General features: G+C 41.0%; 1 protein-coding gene across 2 annotated transcripts in view; it reads right to left on the reverse strand.

Annotated features, from left to right (window-relative positions):
* The window catches only part of CPNE8 (copine 8), a 69903-nt gene extending 48919 nt beyond the window's left edge, over positions 1 to 20984 (reverse strand). The window contains exons 1-3 of one of the 2 annotated variants that reach the window (XR_009274742.1): positions 20845 to 20971; positions 7348 to 7388; positions 387 to 433 (exon numbers count right to left, since the gene is read on the reverse strand). Coding sequence is in view for 1 of the 2 variants with exons in the window: in XM_058804548.1 (XP_058660531.1) it covers positions 387 to 433; positions 7348 to 7388; positions 20845 to 20984 (228 nt within the window). In the remaining variant the exon portion in view is untranslated. Of the gene's footprint in view, positions 1 to 386; positions 434 to 7347; positions 7389 to 20844 lie in introns of both variants that reach the window. The other variant, XM_058804548.1, reaches the window with a different exon arrangement.
* Between the last annotated feature and the right edge of the window lie 1385 nt (positions 20985 to 22369).

Here is a 22369-nt window from a genome sequence, read left to right on the forward strand (position 1 = left end):
TCCTTCTTACTGTTTATAGGAGGTGCCTCAGCCCCTCTCAAGTTGAAAATATTTTAATTAAAAGAAAAAATTCAAAGGTAGGTCTTTACCACAGCTACAGACTAGTTTTGTTGACACTGACCACCACCACAGCTCAGTCCTGTTTGAATGTTTGAATGTCTTCCTCTCTTGAGAGCCACAAACCCCATCCAAATTGACAGCCAAGTCTGGTTTAATCTATCTGAGGGAGACTGTAAAATGGGAAACTCATGTGTTTTCCCTAATTTGTTTTCTTTTTTGATGGAAATGTGTGATACAGATAAGGAAATTGAAATCAGTGCTAGTACACAGGACCCCAGCCTTAAATATACCCAAAAGGTTTATACATCTATGAATATGCAGCTTACCTCTCTCCATTCTTTGTTTCCAATTGCTTGTGTGTACAAAACACAGACTGTGAAAGGAAAAAAAAGAAAAGTTTGGTTATTTTCAAACTTTAACATATCCTTCAATTAAGTGAACTAATTTTGTAGTCTCTTGTGCTGTGGAAAATAGTAACTAGGACAATTAAATAGTAATGTTTTCCTTCAGCTGTCAACAAGCCTAACCAGACTGGTGATCATGTGGTCTAGCTGTTGCAGAAATCAGCTAATAAATGGAGTGCTTCTAAAATGGGAGGTGGCACTTATGCCTGACCTCCAGCAAAGCACTTGACAGTCTTTAAAGACAAAATTGGATAAAAGCAGGTCTTCTTTAAATGTGGGTGGTCAGGCTATTCCAGATTATCTAATGCAATTACCCTAAAATACACTCCCTTCGAGAGAGAAGAAAATCAAAGTAAAAAAAAAAAAAAAACAAATTAGGACTCTACTGAAAAGAAACAGGGGAAATAGAAGTAAAATAAGGAAAAAAAAAGACTTCTTGGGTTTTCTTCCTTAATTTTGCTTCAAATTATTTATATATATTTAAGCATCTCACATATGTGTATTTTATTTTTTTAAACTAAGGCCTGATAAAAAAATAGAATCAATTAAATTTGTTGACCTAACCTGATTTAGAAAGACCCAAGCAGAACAATCCCACAGGTGTCACTCAGATCTCTATTTCCAGTAGAGCACTCACTACACATTAAGCTGCAGCTTTTATCACAAGGACTGGTGACAGGGGTGCAGTGATTATAATCAGGTCTTTTAAACACTATTTTAAGTACAAATCATTTGCACTGAAGGAGCATTATAAACTTTATTTTCTACAGTCTTGAACTAGTTGCAGGAAACTATGATAAAGGAATATTTACCTGAAACTCCTCTTCAAATCCTTTGTAAACAAGAGAAATACAGATATTTCAACATTTTATTCCTCAACAAGTTCTTTTCCTGCACGAATCATTGTTTTTCAAAAGAAGGTAAAAATAATACTGTTTTAGACTATAGCCTTGAACAGCAAAGGTAGAGGTTTGATTTTGTTCTCAGTGAAGTCAGAATCATCAAGAGACGAAAGCAGAAATGAAGTCAACCTTCTAACTACATTTTCTTCTTACTTAAAATGCACTTGCTCAAAAAAATCCCCTCAGGCAGTAGGAAATAAGAGGAGAAACAGAAAAAAGCAATTTCAATATTTTAGCTCACATAGAAGCTAAAAGTTAACACTTTTATGTTTTAAGTAAGATGTCTTGTAGATGAAAAAAAGCTTTTATAAAAAAATATTCAAAATAATTCTCAGGAGATGTCCATCTTTCTCCATTTACTCTAAAAAGCCCTTGACAATCATGTGCCTACCTTTGGTTACTGTTTATAGTAAAGTGAAGCCAAACCAAAAAGCCTATTTTTACAACACACTCTGGAGTAGCTTGCTGGAGTGTATTACACGAAGAATGAAGTGAAAGGGGAAAATGTGAGAAAACAGAATGAAATAGTAGCTATGAAATCAGCTAAAGAAAGTTCTGTAGGTTACTGAACTTCTGCCTATTCATCCAGAACTGTAGAATCATAGAATATCCTGAGCTGAAAGGGACCCATTAGGATCATCACAACCCAGCTCCTGGCCCTGCACAGGACACCCCAGGAGCTACCCCATGAGCCTGAGAGCATTGGCCAAACACTTCCAGAATTCTGTCAGGGTTGGTGCTGTGACCACTGCCCTGGGGAGCCTGTTGCAGTGCCCAACCACCCTCTGAAGAAAAACATTTTTTTCTAATGCCCAACCTAAACCTCCCCTGACACAACTTGAGGCCATTCCCTCAGGTCCTGTCACTGGTCACCACAAAGAAGAGATCAGTGGAAGATCACAGAATCACAGAATGACCAGGTTGGAAGAGACCTTCAAGATCATCAAGTCCAACCCATGCCCTGAACACCTTAACTAAAGGTGTGTAAACACCTCAACTAATGGTTAACTAAACCATGGCACCGAGTGCCACATCCAGTCTTGTTTTGAACACATCCAGGGATGGTGACTCCACCACCTCCCCAGGAAGGCCATTCTAATATTTTATCAGTCATTCTGTGAAAAACTTCTTCCTAATATCCAACCTATATTTCCCTTGGTGCAGCTTGAGACTGTGTCCTCTCATTCTGACAGTTCTGCCTGGAGAAGGAGACCCCACCTGACTACAACCCCCTCTCAGGGAGTTGCAGAGAGAGATAAGGTCACCTCTGAGTCTCCTTTTCTTCAGGCTAAACAACCCTCTACTAGCTGTGAACTGCAATAAGCCCTTCTAGGCTGCAGATGTGGCCAATATTTTAAATATAATAAAAATATAGACTAACAAGCAGCCACCTCCTACAACATTTTATTGTTAGTAAAAGGTACAAGTCTGACATACACATGTGCATCTCAAACTGACATTTCAAAAAAAGTCAGCCCTAATGAAAGCTATAGAAAATACATATATTTCAGTTTTTCTGATAAATACTTTGTAAATGTAGAAAATTTTTTACAACTTTTCTATCTTTCCTCTAAAATGCACCCCATAAATTTTGGGAAACCAACCATGATACTGTTCTCCATCAATGTTAAGATTCACTATCTCAAATGGCTCTTGGAGAGAGTTTTGTAAAGATCTTGGTACGCTAATTGCAATAATCACTAAAAAAATTTTGTCAAATTCATATCCAACTGGAGAAATGCAGATAAATATGAAAAAGTTGATCTAAAGCACCTGAAATGCTCAAACAAGAGATTAAAGGCTCCATAAAGCAACCCAGAAAACAGTTAACAGCATTGTCGTGAGAAGAAGGAATACAGGAGGATAAATAATATTTCAAAAGCCATCATATCATGCAACCATATCCTAAGACAGAAATAAAAAATTAGTTTTTCTCTCATAGTCTCAAAAACTGAGGGAGCAATGAGAAAGTTCACAGCAGCACACTAATGAAGAGTAACTGAGAAACCCTTTTGGAAGGCTTTGCTGTATGAGTTGTTCCCAGAGCAGATACAGCTACATCTATACTCAGGAATATTTAGTAATTTTTAACTCTGGACACTGATACCACAATGTCATACTCAAGGTAAATTTAATTAAGCGTTGTAATGAAAAAGAAGGTGGAAATGTCAACACTTATTACTCTGTTATAGACACAGTTCCCAAAATATTATAGATTATCAGAGCCTGCACTTCCTGTTTTCCCAAACAGACTGGGCCCCCCATACCTGCTCAGGTCCCTTCCCTTTCAATGAATATATGCTTATCCTTTAGTCTGGCAACTGCTGTTACATCAACATTGCCCATCCCCGTTTTCCCAAGCACAACAACACATCCATTCCATTTCAAGGAAGACTTACCCACAATGAAAATGACCTTTTCTCTGTAATGCCTAAATCTTTCCATGGTACTAGTTCCAGCAGGGCTCCCCAACACTCTCCAATGACCAGCTTTTAGACCTTCCAGGCAGAGATGCCCTAAGGTCCCATCTGCCAAGAGATTCTCCTAATTGTTACTATCCTCCATGGGGAGATTCCCCAGGGAAGAGTTTTTGTGTTTTCGGTCATTCATCCTGGGCTCTTCAGATGATCAATACTCAGCAGCCACAGGGCTCCCCAGGAGGAGTGTGCTGCTGCCAGCACAGCTCTGCAGGGCTCAGCTTGGGTTGTCAGAGCACAGGAAGAAAACAATACTGCCTGTCATTAGACAGAAGAAACGTGCCAAAATCATTAATCTGTATCTCCTCAGAAGGTCTTATCCCTACCTCATCAAGGAAGCACTACCTTAGCTCAGCTTTCTGCAAGAAAAAACCCCAAATCAATAAAACCCATAGATTTAAAAAAACATATTCCTAGAAAAAATGGTCTCCAAACTGGGAGAGCAGAATGCTCCAAACACTACAGTAAATCAATATATATGATTGCTTTCACTCCTCTGAGCAGAAAGCACTGTCAGTAAGAGGATTCAGTGTTGTTTGAAATACTTCCTGAACAATGGCTATACAATCTATATCTACTATCTCTACAGTTACTTCTGTCACTTGCCTCTGGGCATGCAAAGTGACAGATTCCCCTTGGCATGAATATTCTAGATCCCAGGGAAGTGGTCAGAATTGGAATACTGACTAGCAATTACAGTATAAAAAAGGCCAAGCATATCTCCTAAGAGAACCAGGAAAATCACAAGTTTGTTTTTAATTTCAGGAGAAGGCTGTTTATATTGACATGGAAGTCAGCTACATTCCTGTATGTCCCTCTGAGAAAGACCAAGAAGACAAAATTGCATTTTCCCTACCAGTATGATCCTTAGATAAATACACTGGAGTATGAAAAGCATATTAGAACTGGCCTAGCCCAAAGCAATGAGACCTCAGCATACAGAATGACTTTACATGGTTCTTTCCTCTGAGATCTAATGGCTGCAAATTCAGTGGCTGTAAAAGTGGAAATTGTGGCAGTGGCAGGATGCTGATTTTGACCCTTTTTAGCTATAGAATAAACCTACTGTATACAGAACAGTCTAAGAATGGCCTTTGTCCAATGAATAGACGCTGAGGAAAGCTGTCCTGCTGTACTTCCAAACAGAGAAGAACAAGAATGTTTTATACTACTCACCCCTTTTACAGTAGGGCCATATCTCTGTGCCCAACTAAAGGACAGTACAAACAAACTAAATGGCTATTAAAAAACCTACAGAGTACTAAAACTGTATGTACCCTGTTTGGAGAATACCCAAAATCAAAGCTGCTCTGACAAGGAATTTCTAGAGTGCAAATACAGTATGAGTACTTCCAGAGTCAACAGTTTCCCCCTTCTCTCTTCACGAAGGACAGAATTACTGCACTCCATGGTTTTATACTGCTTACCTGTGACAGACAGGCCTGACTGGCAGCATAATTGGGTACTCACAACTGGACACCAGACCCTAAACCACAGCACCAATTTGAGTGCTTTAAAAAGGCTATTTACATTAATTGAAAAATAATATGTCTCAAATTGATAAGCAAGTTTATGATACTTTTAAAATATTTCCATTTACTCTGAATCCATTAAAACACACCACTAGTTTACTTCTCAGAAACATTTTAAAATAGATACTAAGATTTCTTTAGGTTTTCCTGCCACTTTGTTTCCATGTTTTTCCCAGAAGGGGTCACCCACCTGTCAGGATCACTTTGGTTTGCCCCGCTGCACATTCTGGGGCTGTGCACAGGCTACAGAGCCTTTGGAGGTGCTGCCCTTTGCATGGAGCATCTCCTCTGCAGAAGGCATCCCCAGCAGTCTGTCTGCACACGTGTGGCTCTGGCAGTACCTCCAGCAGCCCTGTCTCTAGCTTGCAGCTGCTGGCCCATTCTCACTGGGACAAGTTTGAGCAGGGCACTGTGTACAGGCAAGCACTACTGCCGTGGTTTCCAGAGCTGGCTGGCACCAGCTGTGACTGTCACAGGGTGTTCATGTCACAGCTCACACTGCAGAGAGCTCAAACACACTCAAACCCTGCAACTTATGCCTCATACAGTGCCCTAGCTGAGAAAAACGTGAAGCACTTGTCCTTAATAATATTTGAGCTTAAGAACTATAGACACCCTATCACTTTTGCCAATATGAGAGATCTCTGAATTCATTACAGGCAACAGGTCACTGAGCATTCTTCAGAACAGTTTAACTAAGGGTCTTTTTTAACAGAATTACAGAATTGTTAGTGGCCTTTGAAGAACATCCAATCCAATCCCCAACTAATTTTTACCAAATTTTTTAGTCAACTAAAATTCTGTATCAATATGCAAAACACTCAGTTTTGTTTCTGTATGATCTTCACATAAAGGCATGGCATTGCCTATGTCCTCTGATTTTTTATTTCTTTGTTTTTAAAGCTTTACAGGTTACAAATTTCAAAGATACTCCTAACTTCTTGTCATTTTTCCCCAGGAAGTAGAAGCTTTTCCCTTCAAAAATTTACTGTGGAATCTCTCCTAAGATTTTTTTCTTGATGCAGAATGAAAACATATACTCTAACAAAAGTACACGAATGATTCAGTATTCAAATATCAGGACATGGTTGCATGTCCAGAGACTTGATACAAGTATATATGTCTTGGGTTATTTCCAGTGCCAGTAAGCACAATATGTGGTATCCCAAGGAAGAAAAGCCCAGGCTTAAAGAAAGAAATTGAACTTATGGATGAAAGCAAATGGAGAGTTGTAGGAGAGATGACACCACAACTTAAGGACCAGTCTATTAACCACACAAAAATCCTTTGAGTAACATTATCAGAAAAGAAAGGAATTGTTTTGTGATCTCGGTTCCATTATTAAAGTTTTCATATACAGGAAAATAGCAATGGATTTTAAATCAAAAATCCCATCATAAATTCATAGACATGAGAGTTTTAGGGGATCCTGTCATAATTCAGTTTATGTGGAAAGTGAGTGTCAGTAGCTTACAATTCTGAACAGATTAACTAAAAAACCATCATACATTTTTGATCAGGAAAGACAGTGTTTCCCAGAGATTAATTAACCTAATTTTATTTTTCAGTATTTGACTCTAAGATTACTGGACAGTATGTACTAGCAGCAACAGATGCTTCTATTTTATTTAGTATTTTGCCTAATAGCTTTGAAAAAGATCTAAAACAACAGATACTAAAACAGAAACAGCAACCCAACTTTCCAGAATTTATTAATTTTACGAAACTTTAGGTTAAATATTAAATAAAAGACTATTTAGCTCAGGAAAGCAATATTAATAACAGTCTTTAAATTTCCAGTTCACATAACATTAATTATAAGTGTACCTTATTCAAGTGTAGCTTAATTATTGTAAGTAATTGTCTTGTAAACCTAACTGACACTGAAAAGAATCACCCACCTAATTTTATTCCAGTGTTTGCACATTTAAAATACATAATAAGAAGAAACAATAAAATACTATATACTCACTTGGATCAGATTTAGAAAATGTATCTCTGTCCAAAAGATTTCTAAAAAGGAAAAAAAGAGATAAAAATAATCTTAGGTATAAAAAAATTGTGAAATATGCAAATCAGATACCAATGCACACGCGTTTTTAAAATTTTTAATCAAGAGTCAGTTCAGTCTTCTCCCCTCCTGATACACAAGACTTAGCCAGCACTAACACTGGAGTAAGCTTACATTTCATTTTATTATGCATTTTAGATTTGAGCAAACTGTGTCTCATATACTCAAATACCATGAATCAAAAAACAAACACATGTATGTTATATATACATGTAACAGGCATCAGGTAGAGAAATACCTTTAAATCAAAAGGTCTACTAGAGATTAACTTGTCAGCTCAACCCAAAAACCTTAGACTTTACTCAAAAGCTTGGCTATGAGATTTCAGAGCCATCAGGAAGTATCCCTAAGAATATGTCATGGACAAGTAAGGTAAAGAGAACTAATCCATACACAGGACACACTTAAAAATAAATATTAATTTTGTTATGGAATTCAGTCCCAATATCATATCCCCACTTCAGCCAGCTGAGAATCATTCACAGATAAACAGACTTAAATTAACAATTCTAAAGAATCGGGACTGGCCAGAAACCATTCTCAGCACAGTTACCAACATTTCATCATTAAAAAAATTAAATATATTGTAAAAACTGTCTCATCAGACTAGAAAAATGTTCTGAAAACAGGATGCCATTGAAAAGAGATAAGAAAGAACTAATAACCTTTGGAAAGTATTAAACTTAGAGCAAAAATGCAGCATATCTACATGGAGCTGGATATACAGCAGTTATGTCAAAATAGTCCTAGACATTACAGCTGACCACAAATTGACTGCAAGTCAGGACTCTTGTACCTCTGGGAAAAGGAATACTGGAACACACAAAAAAAAAAGCCATTTTAGACTAATCATCTCTTCTTCATAACACTGACAAACACTCAATTCAAGCAATAATGTTTTGGACATTACAATTTCTTGCAATCTAAGACAGATATGGAGCCACTGGGGTTCAGTGAAAACAGAAATAACCAGAGGTATACAGACTGTATCTATGAGGGAAAAACTGCTACAAATGGAAGCTGACCTCGATGCAGACAGAGCAAGTAGGAACAGGTTTAACCATAAATTGAATCTTCTGCACCACAGGCAGAGAAGTTGAACTTTATTCCATTGTTTTACCATCTTTCACTGTTAAAAGTGGGAGACATGATGTGAAATATCCATTGTCTTCAACAACATGTCAGATAGCTACAATTTCTAGTAAAGGTCTTTGATCCTACACCAGAGCAAAAGGAAGGAAAATAACCAGTTTATATCCCTTATAGCTGATTATTTTTAATAACTAGTAGAGCCTCTTCAAGGGTCACCATTAACGACTCTCATTCAATCTAAATTCCATTATTTTTGTGCTACTGAACAGTGCTGAAAAGCACATTAATATTTTGTTCAATACAGGTGTTCTAAGTGGTCCAATTAAGACTTCAGCAATGAAAAGATACTGTATTCTAAATTTAGGTATTGCCAAGTTCACACTTTCAGAACAAGCAATATGAACAAAAAAACAGCTTGAAAAGAACATTGGGCAGATCTGTTTTACTTAATCTAGCTAAATTATACACTAGCTTTAATATCACTACTTGTGAATACACCTGATTTCTGCACACACTAATTATTCTGAACTTCTCTAGTCCATTCAGAAATGTAATTTTTATGCATACAATTATACTCAGTGAAACCATATCCTACCATGATGAAAATCATGCAAATATAAATTGGAAGTATTAAGAAACCCAGGAAAATCAGTGAACCCAAATCAGTAGTTGACAACAATCACTACAAACTGCTTTAAAAGCAAGTTCTGCAATATTGGAATTGCCAACCCAAAATCAAAATTGCCTCCTATTCCTCCTTAATTATACATATCTAGATACACCACTAATTCCTGGTAGAATTGGATTATCCCAAAATGAATTGCAGAAAAACCTCAAAATCAGACTTATATGGAACAAATAGTACATTAGATTTTGGAACAGGCCTCCCATTAGAATTCCAAACAATTTTAATTCCTCTTCATGGTGACCATACAATGACCTTATAATTGCTATGTTAGTGCTTGTCACTGTAGATTAGGATTAAGGAATTTTAGTCATGCTTATACTGAGATAAGGTGCTTTGAGTTCTTTAGATATTTCCTACTCTTCTTCTGCTCCTTTTTAGGTTTTGTTCCCCTCTATTTTCCATATACATACTAACATAAAGAGTGGCCTGGGACTGTAAGGCTCAGTTGATCCTGATACCTTCAGCAGCTGCAAAAAGCAGCCACCACAGGAACAGCATAAAAAGAAGGTAAGAATCTGTAGATGAGAATCTGCAGGTTCTTAAAGAATCCTAAAGAATCTAAAGATAAAGAATCTTTAATGAGTTAAGAACATTTCTACAGAAGCAGTATCCCTGAAAGGATTGCAAGTTTAACACTATAATTCAGGTCAGTTCGTGTCACCATGATATTTTCTGAAAAATCTTCTTTGCCCAGGATTTTTCTCCTGAGAAGCCTCAGAAAAGAAATGTAAACAATAATTATCAGATTGCTTTGCAATGTGCTTTGGAGGTTGCTTACCAACAGGTGCATCTTTGATTGGTTCCATGTGAATGGTGTTGACTTAATGAACCAATCCCAGTCCAGCTGTGTCAGGACTCTGGTCATCATGAGTTTTTATTATTCATTCTTGTTTAGCCTTCTGATGCATCCTTTCTCTTTCTTTACTATAGTTTTAGTATGTAATTTCTTTTAATATAATATAATAAAATAATAAATCAGCCTTCTGAGAACATGGAGTCAAATTCTCATCTCTTACCTCGTCCTGGGGACCTCACAACACCACAAGTTTGTACAATGAAGTCATGGTTTTGAACTAGTACAACTTGCAACACCCTCAATTCAACCCTTCACACACTTTCCTACAAATAAACAATGTCTTCAGCAAAGTTTGCAGCATGCCTGACTGTCTAAATCATAAAGAGCCAACCAAAATAGTCATGTAAGAACTTGGCAAGCTGTTCAAGCAATGCAGCCAATTTCAAAAGGAACTTTAAAGAAAAAAAAACAAACAGGACAAAAAACCAACTCTGATTTGGCTAGTAAATAACCTAACACCTCAACAGGCTGCTCAATTACATTTGTGAGTTTTCATTTCAGGGGAATAATAATCAAAGTGCTCCTTTAAATATAAGAAAACTACACAAACTACACAATAACTGTGCATAGGACAATCTACAAGAAATGGTAACACAAACCAGAAAGCAGATTGAATGTATTTCTAGAACTTTAGGCGGTCTTTGCACTCTTAATTTTCAATGGCACTTTCTGAACATGCTGAGCAATACAAAGTGTATTTTTTTAGTGAGAAAAGTATTTGTCTTTGGTAGTAAGCTGTTTTGTCTCAGGAAAGCTCACAAACTCAGAAACCAGAAATATCTGAAACTTCTTTTTCTTTCTTCTAACCGAAGTATTGAGAGAAACGGACTTGTATTTTAAATGAATTTGGTGAGTATATTTTTTTTCTATGTCCATTAAGTCTTGCAGATAAAGAATGCAAATAGAAAAGGAATTTCTATCAATTATGAGAGAGGGGGGAAAAAAACAAAACTTTTTTCTTGTGAAACATGAAAAACTATAGCAAGGAAGCCTGGGAACATCTGAGCAGAAATCATTATTCTACTAGCACAGATCTGGAAGGAATTCATTCTGCACCTGCCCATTCTGGTGTGGACCTTCCAAAACAGTTGCAACATCATAGCTGTCTAAGGGGAAAAAATTAATGGGAGCCATGGCAATAATACTGAAAATGCCGGGATCATTTTTTTTTTTCCGTATAATGAGAGCCATTTCCCCAGGGTGGGAAAGAAATAAGATAAAGTTAAAACATATTTATCTTTGCATAGTTTCATAAACTCTGTAAAAATTTATCAAAATAACAGTCCAGTGCTCAAGAAGTTATTTAGAATAGAATGTTTCAGTCAGAAGGAGCCTAAAATGATCATCCAGTCCAAAGGCCTAACCACTTCAGGGCTGACCAAAAGTTAAATCACATTATTGAGGGCATTGCCCAAATGCCTCTAAACACTGCCAGGCCTGGGGCATCAACCTCTCTAGGGAGCCTGTCCCAGCACCTGACCCCCCTCTCAGTACAGAAACGCCCCCTAATGCCAAGTGTTTTGTAATGTTTAACCTGAAACAAGACGCATGTATAAAACAGATGCTTCACTGATCCAGTCAGCAGTGGTGGCTCACCACGAACCATCACAGCCTTTGATGCTTCCTACAATCTCTAACCCACTATGTGCTATGTGTATGTTGTCAGATGTATGCTAAAAAGTAGCATTTACTCTCCTTATCCAAATACAGTTCCCTTCAAATTTTACTTTATTTTAGTGATCAATATCCGAACTTCTTTCTCTGTACATTTTAAAGTCTTTGTTACACCAAGCTGATAAGCAGAAGTAAATTCAATTCTCCCATCAGAAATCACAGAATTCTGGCCTTGAAGAATAGACCACAGTAACTACAGAACTGAGCAATTTAAAATCTGCTTTTCTAGTTTCAAAATTTAAAAAAATTAAAAATTTGTATTGACTGGAAAAAAATGCTTTCAATAGCTCTGACATCTTGAATGATAAATATGGGGTTCACTTCAGATTAATTTGTCAAAATCTCTCTGGGTTTATGTTTCTCTTCCTCTTTAGACTTACATTTAAATGCATGCAAAGATTTCTTGGTTGTGAAATAAAGCACTCAGCAGTTTGCAAACACAGTTGGTTAGTCATGCAAATTAATTTTTAGAAAATATATTTTTTCAGTATATCATATCTGTATTATATAAGCACACACTAGTTCTCTCACACTTTTATCAATCCATGGGGAAAGGAATTGTCCCTAGTTCATTAAATAAAAGTATTTCTGTTTCCCTCACTTAATGATGGGCCCACATCACTTTTTCACAGAAGATCCTGACAATGAAAGGAGCATCCTAATCACATTTGAATGTGCAGAATAGTACTCATTGTACTCCAAATTGTAACATAACTGTATTATTACCTAGTAGGCACTACCCCTCAGCCTCAATGGCATCACTGAACGTGCAAGGATCAGTCCTAAGCTGACATAGGATCCAAAGAGCCCACTCCAGTGAAGAGCCCACTTGACCTACCTGCAGAGTAATTGCACAAATTACTCAGTGGCAGCTTAAGCAGTCACCCTTCACAGCTATTTACCCTCTCCTTCTCTATTCTGTCAGAGCACAACAAAGGCAGCTATTACCCTCCAGATCTCTAGATTCTAAATGCTCCGGACCTAACAGCAGATCAGACAATTTCTCAGAATTTTACATTATTGTCAAAATAACTGGGTTTCTTCCAATAGGCTCACAGGTGAGACAACAGTGACTCTACTGACTAACAGGCAATTAGGATGACCTGTTCATTTCTGTTCAAACGATTCCCACTCTTCAGGGCACTGGAAGAACCGGAAAGAAAGCAAGCATATCTCTGATGTGCAAGCTTAAGAAAACATTCACAATACCTCTTCATAACCTCTGGAGAAGTAATTCACCAGAAAACAAATAATTTTCAGCCTCACAGTAACTTTCATTGTCAAGCTATATTGATTCAGAAGCCATAAGGGAAAAAAGAAAGGGAGAAGCAATGAGAAGGGTAAGATCAGCAGTGCTTCCATGAGTTTCCACACAACCCACAGCCATCTCTGGCTAGATGTACACAAACAATTTTAGGATGAAACCTCTATTAAAACTGCTGATTGCTCCTGAGGGTTAAAAAAACCCCAAAGGAATTGCCAAGTTTATTTACTCTAACACAGCAATAGTTTTACAGGAATTCTGTTGGAACAGATGGAAAGTAATGGGTTATAAAAATACATTTGTGCAGATGAAACAGACCTAACATAATCTTAGACTATCCCAGTTTATATTAAAAAAAAAGACCAATTAGTGCTATCACAAACTGGTGAACTCTGCTTCAGTACCAACCGAAAATTCTATTTGAAACCAACAGAATAAACCATCCACATTTATGTTGTTAGGGCTGGGCAGGTAAACAGTCTCTGGCTCTGAGCTTCTGGTGGTGTATCCTGGGAAATGGCACTAATGACTGCTGGTGGTAAAAAGAGCTTTTCAATCTAGTGCCAACTCACCACTCCTTTCCAGTTACTTTCACTCAGACCATCCAAATTCATGGATATGCTGCCCTAGGTGAGTTCTGATTTCTTTAGGAATGGATAATACATCTAATACAGTGTTTCATTAATGTACAACAGCATATAAAACCTAGATTGGTTTTGCAGTTTTTCTGAAACAACTCTTCAAAAGGTATATCTCAAAGAAGTAATTTTAAAGGGAAGTACATACCATCAGTGTAATATTCATCCTTTCTCTGCCAGTGCACAACTGGTGGTCAGTGAGCCACTGCTCAGATGGGCAGATAAAAAATTGAGAAAAATAATACTACCACAGAAGGTCTTCATGAAAATAGTTATTGCACATTTCCTAGACCTTTCCCTGCTGCCAGATGTTCCTGTTTGGCACCTTTCTGGGCCTAGGACAGTGGGCTTCAGCTGAGGGAGGGTGTTACAGCGAGCCACCCATCGGTGTCCCACCTCCTGTCTGAGGACAACCACGAAGTTTTCAGTGGTGGCAGGGGTGGAAGAGGTGCTCTCAGCAGGAGAATGATGTTGACTTCTTCCTCCCCACTCCAAGAACCCCCAGCTGAGTTAACATGCCCTGGCTTCATTCATCTGCATTCATCCACATTTACTGCACACCACATACAGCCTGTATGACATCTGCTTGAGAGCTGCTCCTTCACCACTTTTGGTTCTGCCCAGCTCCCAAACTGCACTTCTTTATCAACCACTGGTGACCTCTTTACAGCACTGGGGTTGCCAGCAAGGGGAACATCCTGAGTACCCTCTTTTCACCCTCTGCTGCCACACTCCCATCCTGTGCCCCCACCTGCAAAGCCTCTGCTATCACACCGTGAAAATTCTCCTCTGCACTGCACCATTCTGTCAGGGTCACAAATACATCATTATACACATAATAATTACTAGCTACTACTGAAGGAAATATGGTTATACCACACAATTATACAAGCACAAGCCAAAATGAAACTAACTAAGCAGTAGCCACCCAGTAACTAGAAAAAAAAAGAGAGCAGGTTTGGGTTTGCAGCTAAGTAAAGCCAAACAAAGCTCCACGTAGGCAAAGGCACGTTCAGACACAACCTGACAAGTCCTGACACTCCCAAGGTTGTGTGAAACCTGAAGCCTGCATGAGAACTGACATGTTAAAGGTTAATGACTCAAAAATCAGATTTGCAAAAGCAACAGGTGCTTTGCTGAAGCCAGGTTGGCACCCCGTAAACAAAGGGGAGGAGAAGAATTTTTGGGTGTGTGGTGAAACCATTCATCTTCTAAGAACAGCCCAGCTGCAGAGGAGGTACACACCCAGTCACCAGGGGATGACCACACCATACCAAAAAGGCCAGTAAGAAGCAGATCCTGCAAGATGGGGTAATGCTTCTTATCATGCCAATGTCCTCTCCTGATGAGACTCAAGTGTAAAACCACCCCCTGGGGGAGGTATGGGGACACTCACAGGTAAGCCTGAAGGTATTAATTCCTTCTGGAAAGTCACAACTGGCTCAACCTGTGCAGTCATGAGAAACAGTGGTCATGCCTTAGAAAGGGCCACAAACCTTCAAAGTCCCCTGCTCCCCTGAAGCAGCCCCAGACTGTGCATGAGCCACAATATTTCACAGTGTAAGGCTCCACTCCCAGGGGAGGCACCTGGGCCTTCCCACCTAAAGATATATTATTAACCCATTGAATCTTTGCTTCCCACCCATCACTTCCCTGTATTTCCTCCAATCCAAACCACAACAGGGGGACTTCTCCAGCCCCAAGAGATAAAGACTGTGACCACAACTTTGACCAAAAGACAACAATATTGCAACAATCGGGTCTCAGTGCTGGACGGGTAGTGCTATCTTTCTTCTTCTTTTGTACTCTTACCCTTTCTTTTCCTTGTATATTTTCCTAAGTGATATTGTTATACTTTTATATATTTCTATTAATAATAACCAAAGCAGATACACACCTCCTTTGCAATGGAACCATACTGTTCTGAAATAAACCAGCCATGTGTATACACACTGGTCATTCAGTCTCGTTTCACTTTAATCCACCACGAGGGATCTAGAAAGAACTTTCAGTTGCCCTCTGAGGGGTGGGTTAAAACAGCCTGTCCCCTGTGTGTGGAAAATCACTCCATGACAAGCTACTGTCCATGAAGGAGACAGAGGAGTCCTATGCCATTATTTGAATAAAGGGAGAGAGTCCACCTGGCCACACGAGCGTGGGGTTTCTCTCTCGAGATTTCAGAGGATGCAGACCCCTTTTATCCTAAAATCCTGGCCACATGTTGACCTCTTCCTTTCCCCAGTGGCTGCAGTTCTAGGAAGGTGCAGCCTTCCCAAACCACCTACCACATTCCCCCTTTGAATATGTCATTTTCCTCCAGAGTTTAGAAATTTGGGCTCTGTGGGTTCTGCAAGAGACTTTGTGCTGACCCACTTGTCTATTACCCTCAAGTTCAGGAGTCAAACTGTCTGGGTTCTGCAGCTTGAGGTTGGCAGAGGCACTAAGACCTATTTCAAAGACACTGACTCCCATTTCTCCTTAAGACACTCACCCTTGAACTGTTTGTAAGGACACTAGCATCCATCTTTCCATCACCAGCTGTCGTTAGACAGAACCTGTAGTGCAAACGACCTGCTTTGAATTCTATTAGTCACACTGCTGCATGTTTAAATTTCAAACAATAGAGACACACAGGTGAAAACTAAACTTGCACTCTATCAGGAATGCATCTCCATGACTATGGACACTGTAAACCATTTATGTTTTTTCTCATCTGAAACCAGCTGGTTCTCTAGGTAGTATCATTTCAAAGAAAAAAAAACAATGTAAGATCAACCTTCTGTTGCCAGTCACATAACCACTCCATGGACTTTTAATCCAATCTAGTAATACATACACAAAGAAAGCAGGAAGATGAAAACCAAGTTTACAATCAAAATTAATTTTATATTCTGTATTTTTACTATACAGAGTTACAAGCTTGAATGATTCATTATGAATATATCTTTTATCGTTATATCTTTCTGCAACAGACACTTCTAACAAATTATTAATATTTTTAAAAAACCCAGAAGGTAAGTATGATGGCTGGAGAGACATCTTGCCAGAGATCAATGCATAGGATAATCAAAGATATAATTTAACATACTTTTAGGTATTACAAACACTTGGAAGTGGCTGGTTAAGACTTTCACACCACCAAAAAAAAAAAAAATTCTGATGTGGTACGTTTTGTTTGTTTGTGCAAGAAACTTGAAATTGAATAATTTCAATTACTGAGAATAGGGAATGCTTAATTCCATTCAGCTCATTCATTAATGTTAGATTTCTGTAGAAATTGTGAAGTGACATAGGACTGATCCAAAACAGGCATGGGCAACCAACTGTGTTCCTGTTGAACTAACTGTGACAGGTGTTTGTGGTGCCTTTATGCACATAACGCCTGTTGTGGGAACACAGGCAGTGTAGAGTTTATCCAACATAAACCCAGACCAATAAAGACACACTGCCTGATTGAACATAAAGCCTTCCAAAGCACTATTATCATAACAAACGTTCTGAATTAGCAAAGTGACCCTGCACTCTGTCAATAACCATGTCATCTTTGATACACTACTAGAAGTCAAAATGATAAAACTACAGCTTCACTTTCCTACAGATATTAAAAAAACACTCTCAATAAGATAATTCTGATTGATAAGTCCATAAATAAATATTAACATGAGATATAATAAAACTCTTGACTTTTTTATTAACATAAGACTGCAGAATGGCTGCAGATTTATCACGTACTACAGGAAAAAAGCCTAGGCCTGTCCACACAGTAACCATGATAAACAGAAACCATCATTAGACAGATCATAACAAAAAAAATAAAAACTTGAACCCATTAAACTACACTAAATTTTGTATGCTCACACAGAGCACAAACTTCAAGCTACATAACCACAATCTTGCAATTCTCAGCCTTAGATAAACTACTTCAGACAACACATAGTAACAGCACTAACAGAGGCAAGATGGGAACAGAATATGGAGTTTTTCCAGGACTTAACTAGATTGGAATCAGTGGAGGACATCAGTAGAGGGAAAACAGGATGACAGGTATATGGCCTGGATCTTACCTGAAGCTCACATAAGACCACAAGCTTACACACAGAGCTGGTAAGACAGAAGTCCTGTCTAGACACAGGGTTATAACCTGCAGGCAGTGCAAACACCCCTGTAGAGGAAGAGGAATCTTTGGGCTGGAAAACATAGTGAGTAGAAGGAGAGAGTGCAGCCTATTTCCACTCTTTCACACAGACTGCAGGGACAAGGTCTTGGTCCTTCACCACATGACAATTGCGTAAAATTATGCCAGGCAGCGACAAATAAAGTTTGCATGGCAGGGGACAGTAACATTTTCATCAGATCATAAATGCCCTTCAGCATGTGTGAAGAAGGGAGAGACAGGGTGCAGAGGGACATGGCTACTACTGCAATTGATCCAGACAACAGTGGACAATTACCAACACCAGAGGATGCTCTGGGATACATATGTAAGTTCTTCTGCCAGATTAGAGCTGGCTCTTGAGTCAAAGACTTCTGCTTCCTGATAAACTACATCTTAGACAGTCAGGAAAGAATTGTGAAGTTTTTATTTGATAGGTATGGAGTAGTAATAACTAGAATTAAATTAATTTCTTTCTATTCTAGCATTTTTTAAAGTTACAGCTAATGTTGGCATTCAAAAGCTATGGAGATGATATAAAAACCTTTTAATCATAAAGAAATTCCAGAAAGAGCATTACCTGACAACCAAAACACTTCTGGATTTTACAATTTTTACAGAATTTCTCATCCTATGAGACACATTTCTCCTAAAGGCAACCTGATGTGACCCTGAAGCTAAACCAGGTTGGCTTGGAGAACATCAAGTAGTGCAATGCCATCTGCATAGTGCTGAATCTGGATACTCTGGCAACACTGGCAGTGTGAGGATGCCGGTAAACTGGGAAATGCTGACAAATAAACCACATGGAATTGAGAGCTAAAGGAATAGAAAGTGTGTCCTTACTGAATAAGACAGACAGAAAGACAGAAAAAGGGGAAGAAGAGTCACAAATTTACTTTATAGCACAAACACTGCTTCACTGACCACAAGTTACACTACCTGTACAAACTGGAAGAACTTCCCTCATGTCCTCCAAGGAAAACAAGCAAAAACACACACACACACAAAAAAAAAAAAAAACCAAAACCAAAAAACCAAAAAACCACAAAACATCACCACAACAAAAAAACCTCAAAACCAAACAAAAAGAAAAACCCAAGAAAAAAAAAACCTAGGAATAAATTACAGTTATCAACTAACAACTGTTGATGTAAATTAGTGACCACATTGGTCCTGCAACTCATCAAAATCCAAAGAAAAGAACCATCATGACCCAAACTGTTGTTAAAAACATTTCTCTCCAGGTATTTAGGAATACACAACTGCTAATTATTACAGAATTTTCAGCATTCTCTGAATTTTGCAGTTTGCTCTCGCAGTCTTTCACAGTTTCATTTAACACCACATTTCACAAGCTTTAGCCAATGAATATGTTTACAGATGAATCACAAACGTGTTAAACATTAATCTCTGCCCTAGTGTCACTCATTTTATACTCTGCTCTGAAGCATAATTTTGTAATCAAAAAGTGTCATCCAGCACATAGAGAAGAAAGGAATCTCCATGGAAATTCCCATCCTTCTGCACGTGACATCAAGACAAATTAAAAAGTTTTAACAAAACTGACATGGCTTTTAACAACATCTACAGAGAAACTGCTGCTGCAAACTATATACTGAAATTAGTTACAAGTAAGGTCAGAATGGACTGACTCTGTTCTGTACCTGCATTTCTATGGAACTACCTGATGGATTACTGTGAAACATGGCAGGTATACACAAATCATACCTGGAATTAAAGGAACTCCCATACTACGTGAATTGGGTCAAATTCAGTATAAGTGCTCTGATATCTGTAACTGTGACAGGCTATCTGAAGAACTTAAAAGTAAAGTAAAGGTCCTGGATCGTTTTTACACATTACAGCACACCTTTCCTCAGACAACAGTTGGTGCTTGTGAACCTTGCAGAGACAGCAAGTACAACGGGGTGTTTGTATGTCAGCCTGGCAAGTGTTTCAGTATTAAAAAATTAATCTTACTCTATTCCTCACTGCTTCAGCCTTCTTTTGAAATTCACACTTCATGAAACATCAAATCAGACTTTATTTACTAAGGAAAGAGAGGGAGTGGTCTGACAATCTAAGTTTACACTGCCGTTCTATCGTGGTAGTACTACAGGTAAACAGCAACATTATAAAATGAGGAGCTACATTACAAAATGAAGCACCGGACTGCAGAAGAAACTCTGTCGCATTTCCATCAGGAAATACACGGACAGTTCAAATTTTCCGCTAGAAGCTGCCAACTCTGCTGGCGAAAGGCGTCACCGCTTTGCAACTACTAGGAAATACTTAAGGAAGTCGCGGAATGTGAACATGAATAAAAAAGCGCACAAATAAAAACTATTTTTAGACCTCTAACGAGAAAATCTCTGCATCACGAGAGAAAACAGGACTTCTGAAACACCGATAAACAAGCGTCAAAGGAACAAAACCACAGACACTACATTTGGTGTTACGGGTTGGCAGTCCCTCAATTTCTCGGCAGCAGCGTTACGATAACACATGACGGGGCAACACAACACGCCCGTACTCCCAAGTTTTGCAAGAGAGCCGTGAAGAACCCGTGACAGGATTGCTGCCGACGGAAGGTCTCTGTCCCCACCGCGGCGCTTGGGACAGTTCCAGAAGTTAAACATCTGCCGGGTAACGCGCCCCGACTCCCGCTCCCGGGCAGGGCGCGGGGCGGCGGCAGCCGCTGCCCGTCTCGGCAGAGCCCGGAACCGGCGCCTGGCCCCCGGGCCCGGCGGCAGCACCGTGCGGCGGACACGCCCGGTGCGCGGCCAGCGGGCTGCAGCGGGCTGGCAGCCGGCCCCGGGCTGCGCCCGGCTCTGCCCGAGGATGCGCCGGCGGCATCCCCGGCTGCCCGCGCTCCGCTCGGCTCGCACAGCGCGGGGCGTGCGGAGGGCGTCCCGCACTGCCCTTCTCCTGCCCGCTCCGCTGACAGCCCGGGACGAGCGGCCCCCGCCCGTCCGCCCGCTCCGACGCCGCGGGGCGAGCGGGTGGCGCGGCCGTGAGCCGGCTCCGTACCTGCAGGACACGGACAGCTCCACCTTGGTGGCCGGGATGCTGGAGCTGAGTACGTTAAAATCCCCCACGGACGCCATCTTCGGAAGCCCACCGCTTCTGCCCAGCTCCTGCTGCCCCGCCGGCTTCCCCAGCCCGAACATGGGACAGAGCGGCGCGGGCGGGAACGAGGGACGGACGGACGGAGGGAGGGAAGCAGGAGGCGGCGCCTGCCGGCCTCCACGGCGCGGTGCCGCTGCCGCCCGTGGCGCGGAGCCCGCTCCGCTCCGCACCCGCGGGATGCGCCCGCCGGCTGGAGCGGCGGGGCGGGAGCGGGCCGTGACGTCACGCGCGTGCCCGCCCCGGGCGCGGGGAGCCCGACGGCCCGAGCGGGGACACGGCGGAGCCCTCAGGGAGCGCTGCACCGGGGCCGCCGCCACCCCACGGCCGGCGGGGCGGGGAAGTGCCCCGCTGGAGGCGTGCCCAGGGTGCGCTCCCGAGCGGTTTCGCTCCCGCGCCTCCTCGGTCTCTTCCCTCCTGAGCCCTGCACGGAAACTGCCGTTCCGTCCCGTCCCGCCCCGCAGGCTGTCCGGGGAATCTCTTCCCTGCGCGTTAGTGAACAAGGGAGCTCCCCGGTGTCTTCCCCTTGGCTCCTGCACGGAAACTCCCGCGCCGTTCTGTCCCGTTCCGCGGGCTGTGCGGGGAATCCCCTCCTCCCGCGTTAGTGCGGGTGAGAGATGTGCGTGTGCGGGTCCCTGCGCCCCGAGCAACCGCAGCGGCGGCTGGGGACAGCGCCCGGGGACAGCGGCTGCGGGCCGCACTCCAAGGCCGGGCGCGGGGTGCCCTTCCCGAGGCCGCCCCCACCAAAGCCCCGGGCGGCGAAGGCGCGCTGTCGGCGGGCACGGCGGGGCCCGGGGCAGGGCCGGGGCCGCCAGGGGGCGCGGCGGAGCGGCCGGAGGGCAAGGCCGGGCCGGGCCCGTGAGGGCGGTGAGGGCTCCGGCGGCGGCAAAGGGAGCACAGCGGCGGTGAATGCCCTCGGAAAGCCTGCAGCCCTTCCCATTGCAAAACAGGCGAATTTACCTCGGTTACTGCGTGCAGTGACACACTGAAAAACGGGGGCTTCACTCTCCCACACGTGCGCAGACCCATTCCTTTTTTTTTCCCCCAAGACCACCAATCCAGTTGCCCTGAATCTGTTCATAGTAGTTCACAATAATCATGACAATTCCATCATCTTGTATGTAATGTGTTCAACTTGTATCCATTATTATGGTATCTAAGTAGTCCCCAATATTTATTTCTCATCATAGCAGTTTAAAGAGAGATAGTAGAGTTTCCATTCCCATGTCAGAGGAGGGAAGTTAAGGCGCAGGCAAATTAAATGTCATGTCTCTAGCTACACAAGATGTAGGACAGGTTGAAGTCCCCGAAAATGATATACTGAAACCCAAAATCATGTACTGAATTCCTCTACTCCTCTGTCTGTTGAGACTTTTACATATAGCAATAAAGAAGTTTAATGTGTTTATTCGTAAAAGAAATGTAACCC

Source organism: Ammospiza caudacuta, chromosome 5 (genome assembly GCF_027887145.1).
Source record: "Ammospiza caudacuta isolate bAmmCau1 chromosome 5, bAmmCau1.pri, whole genome shotgun sequence".
NCBI classification, from domain to species: Eukaryota; Metazoa; Chordata; class Aves; order Passeriformes; family Passerellidae; genus Ammospiza; species Ammospiza caudacuta.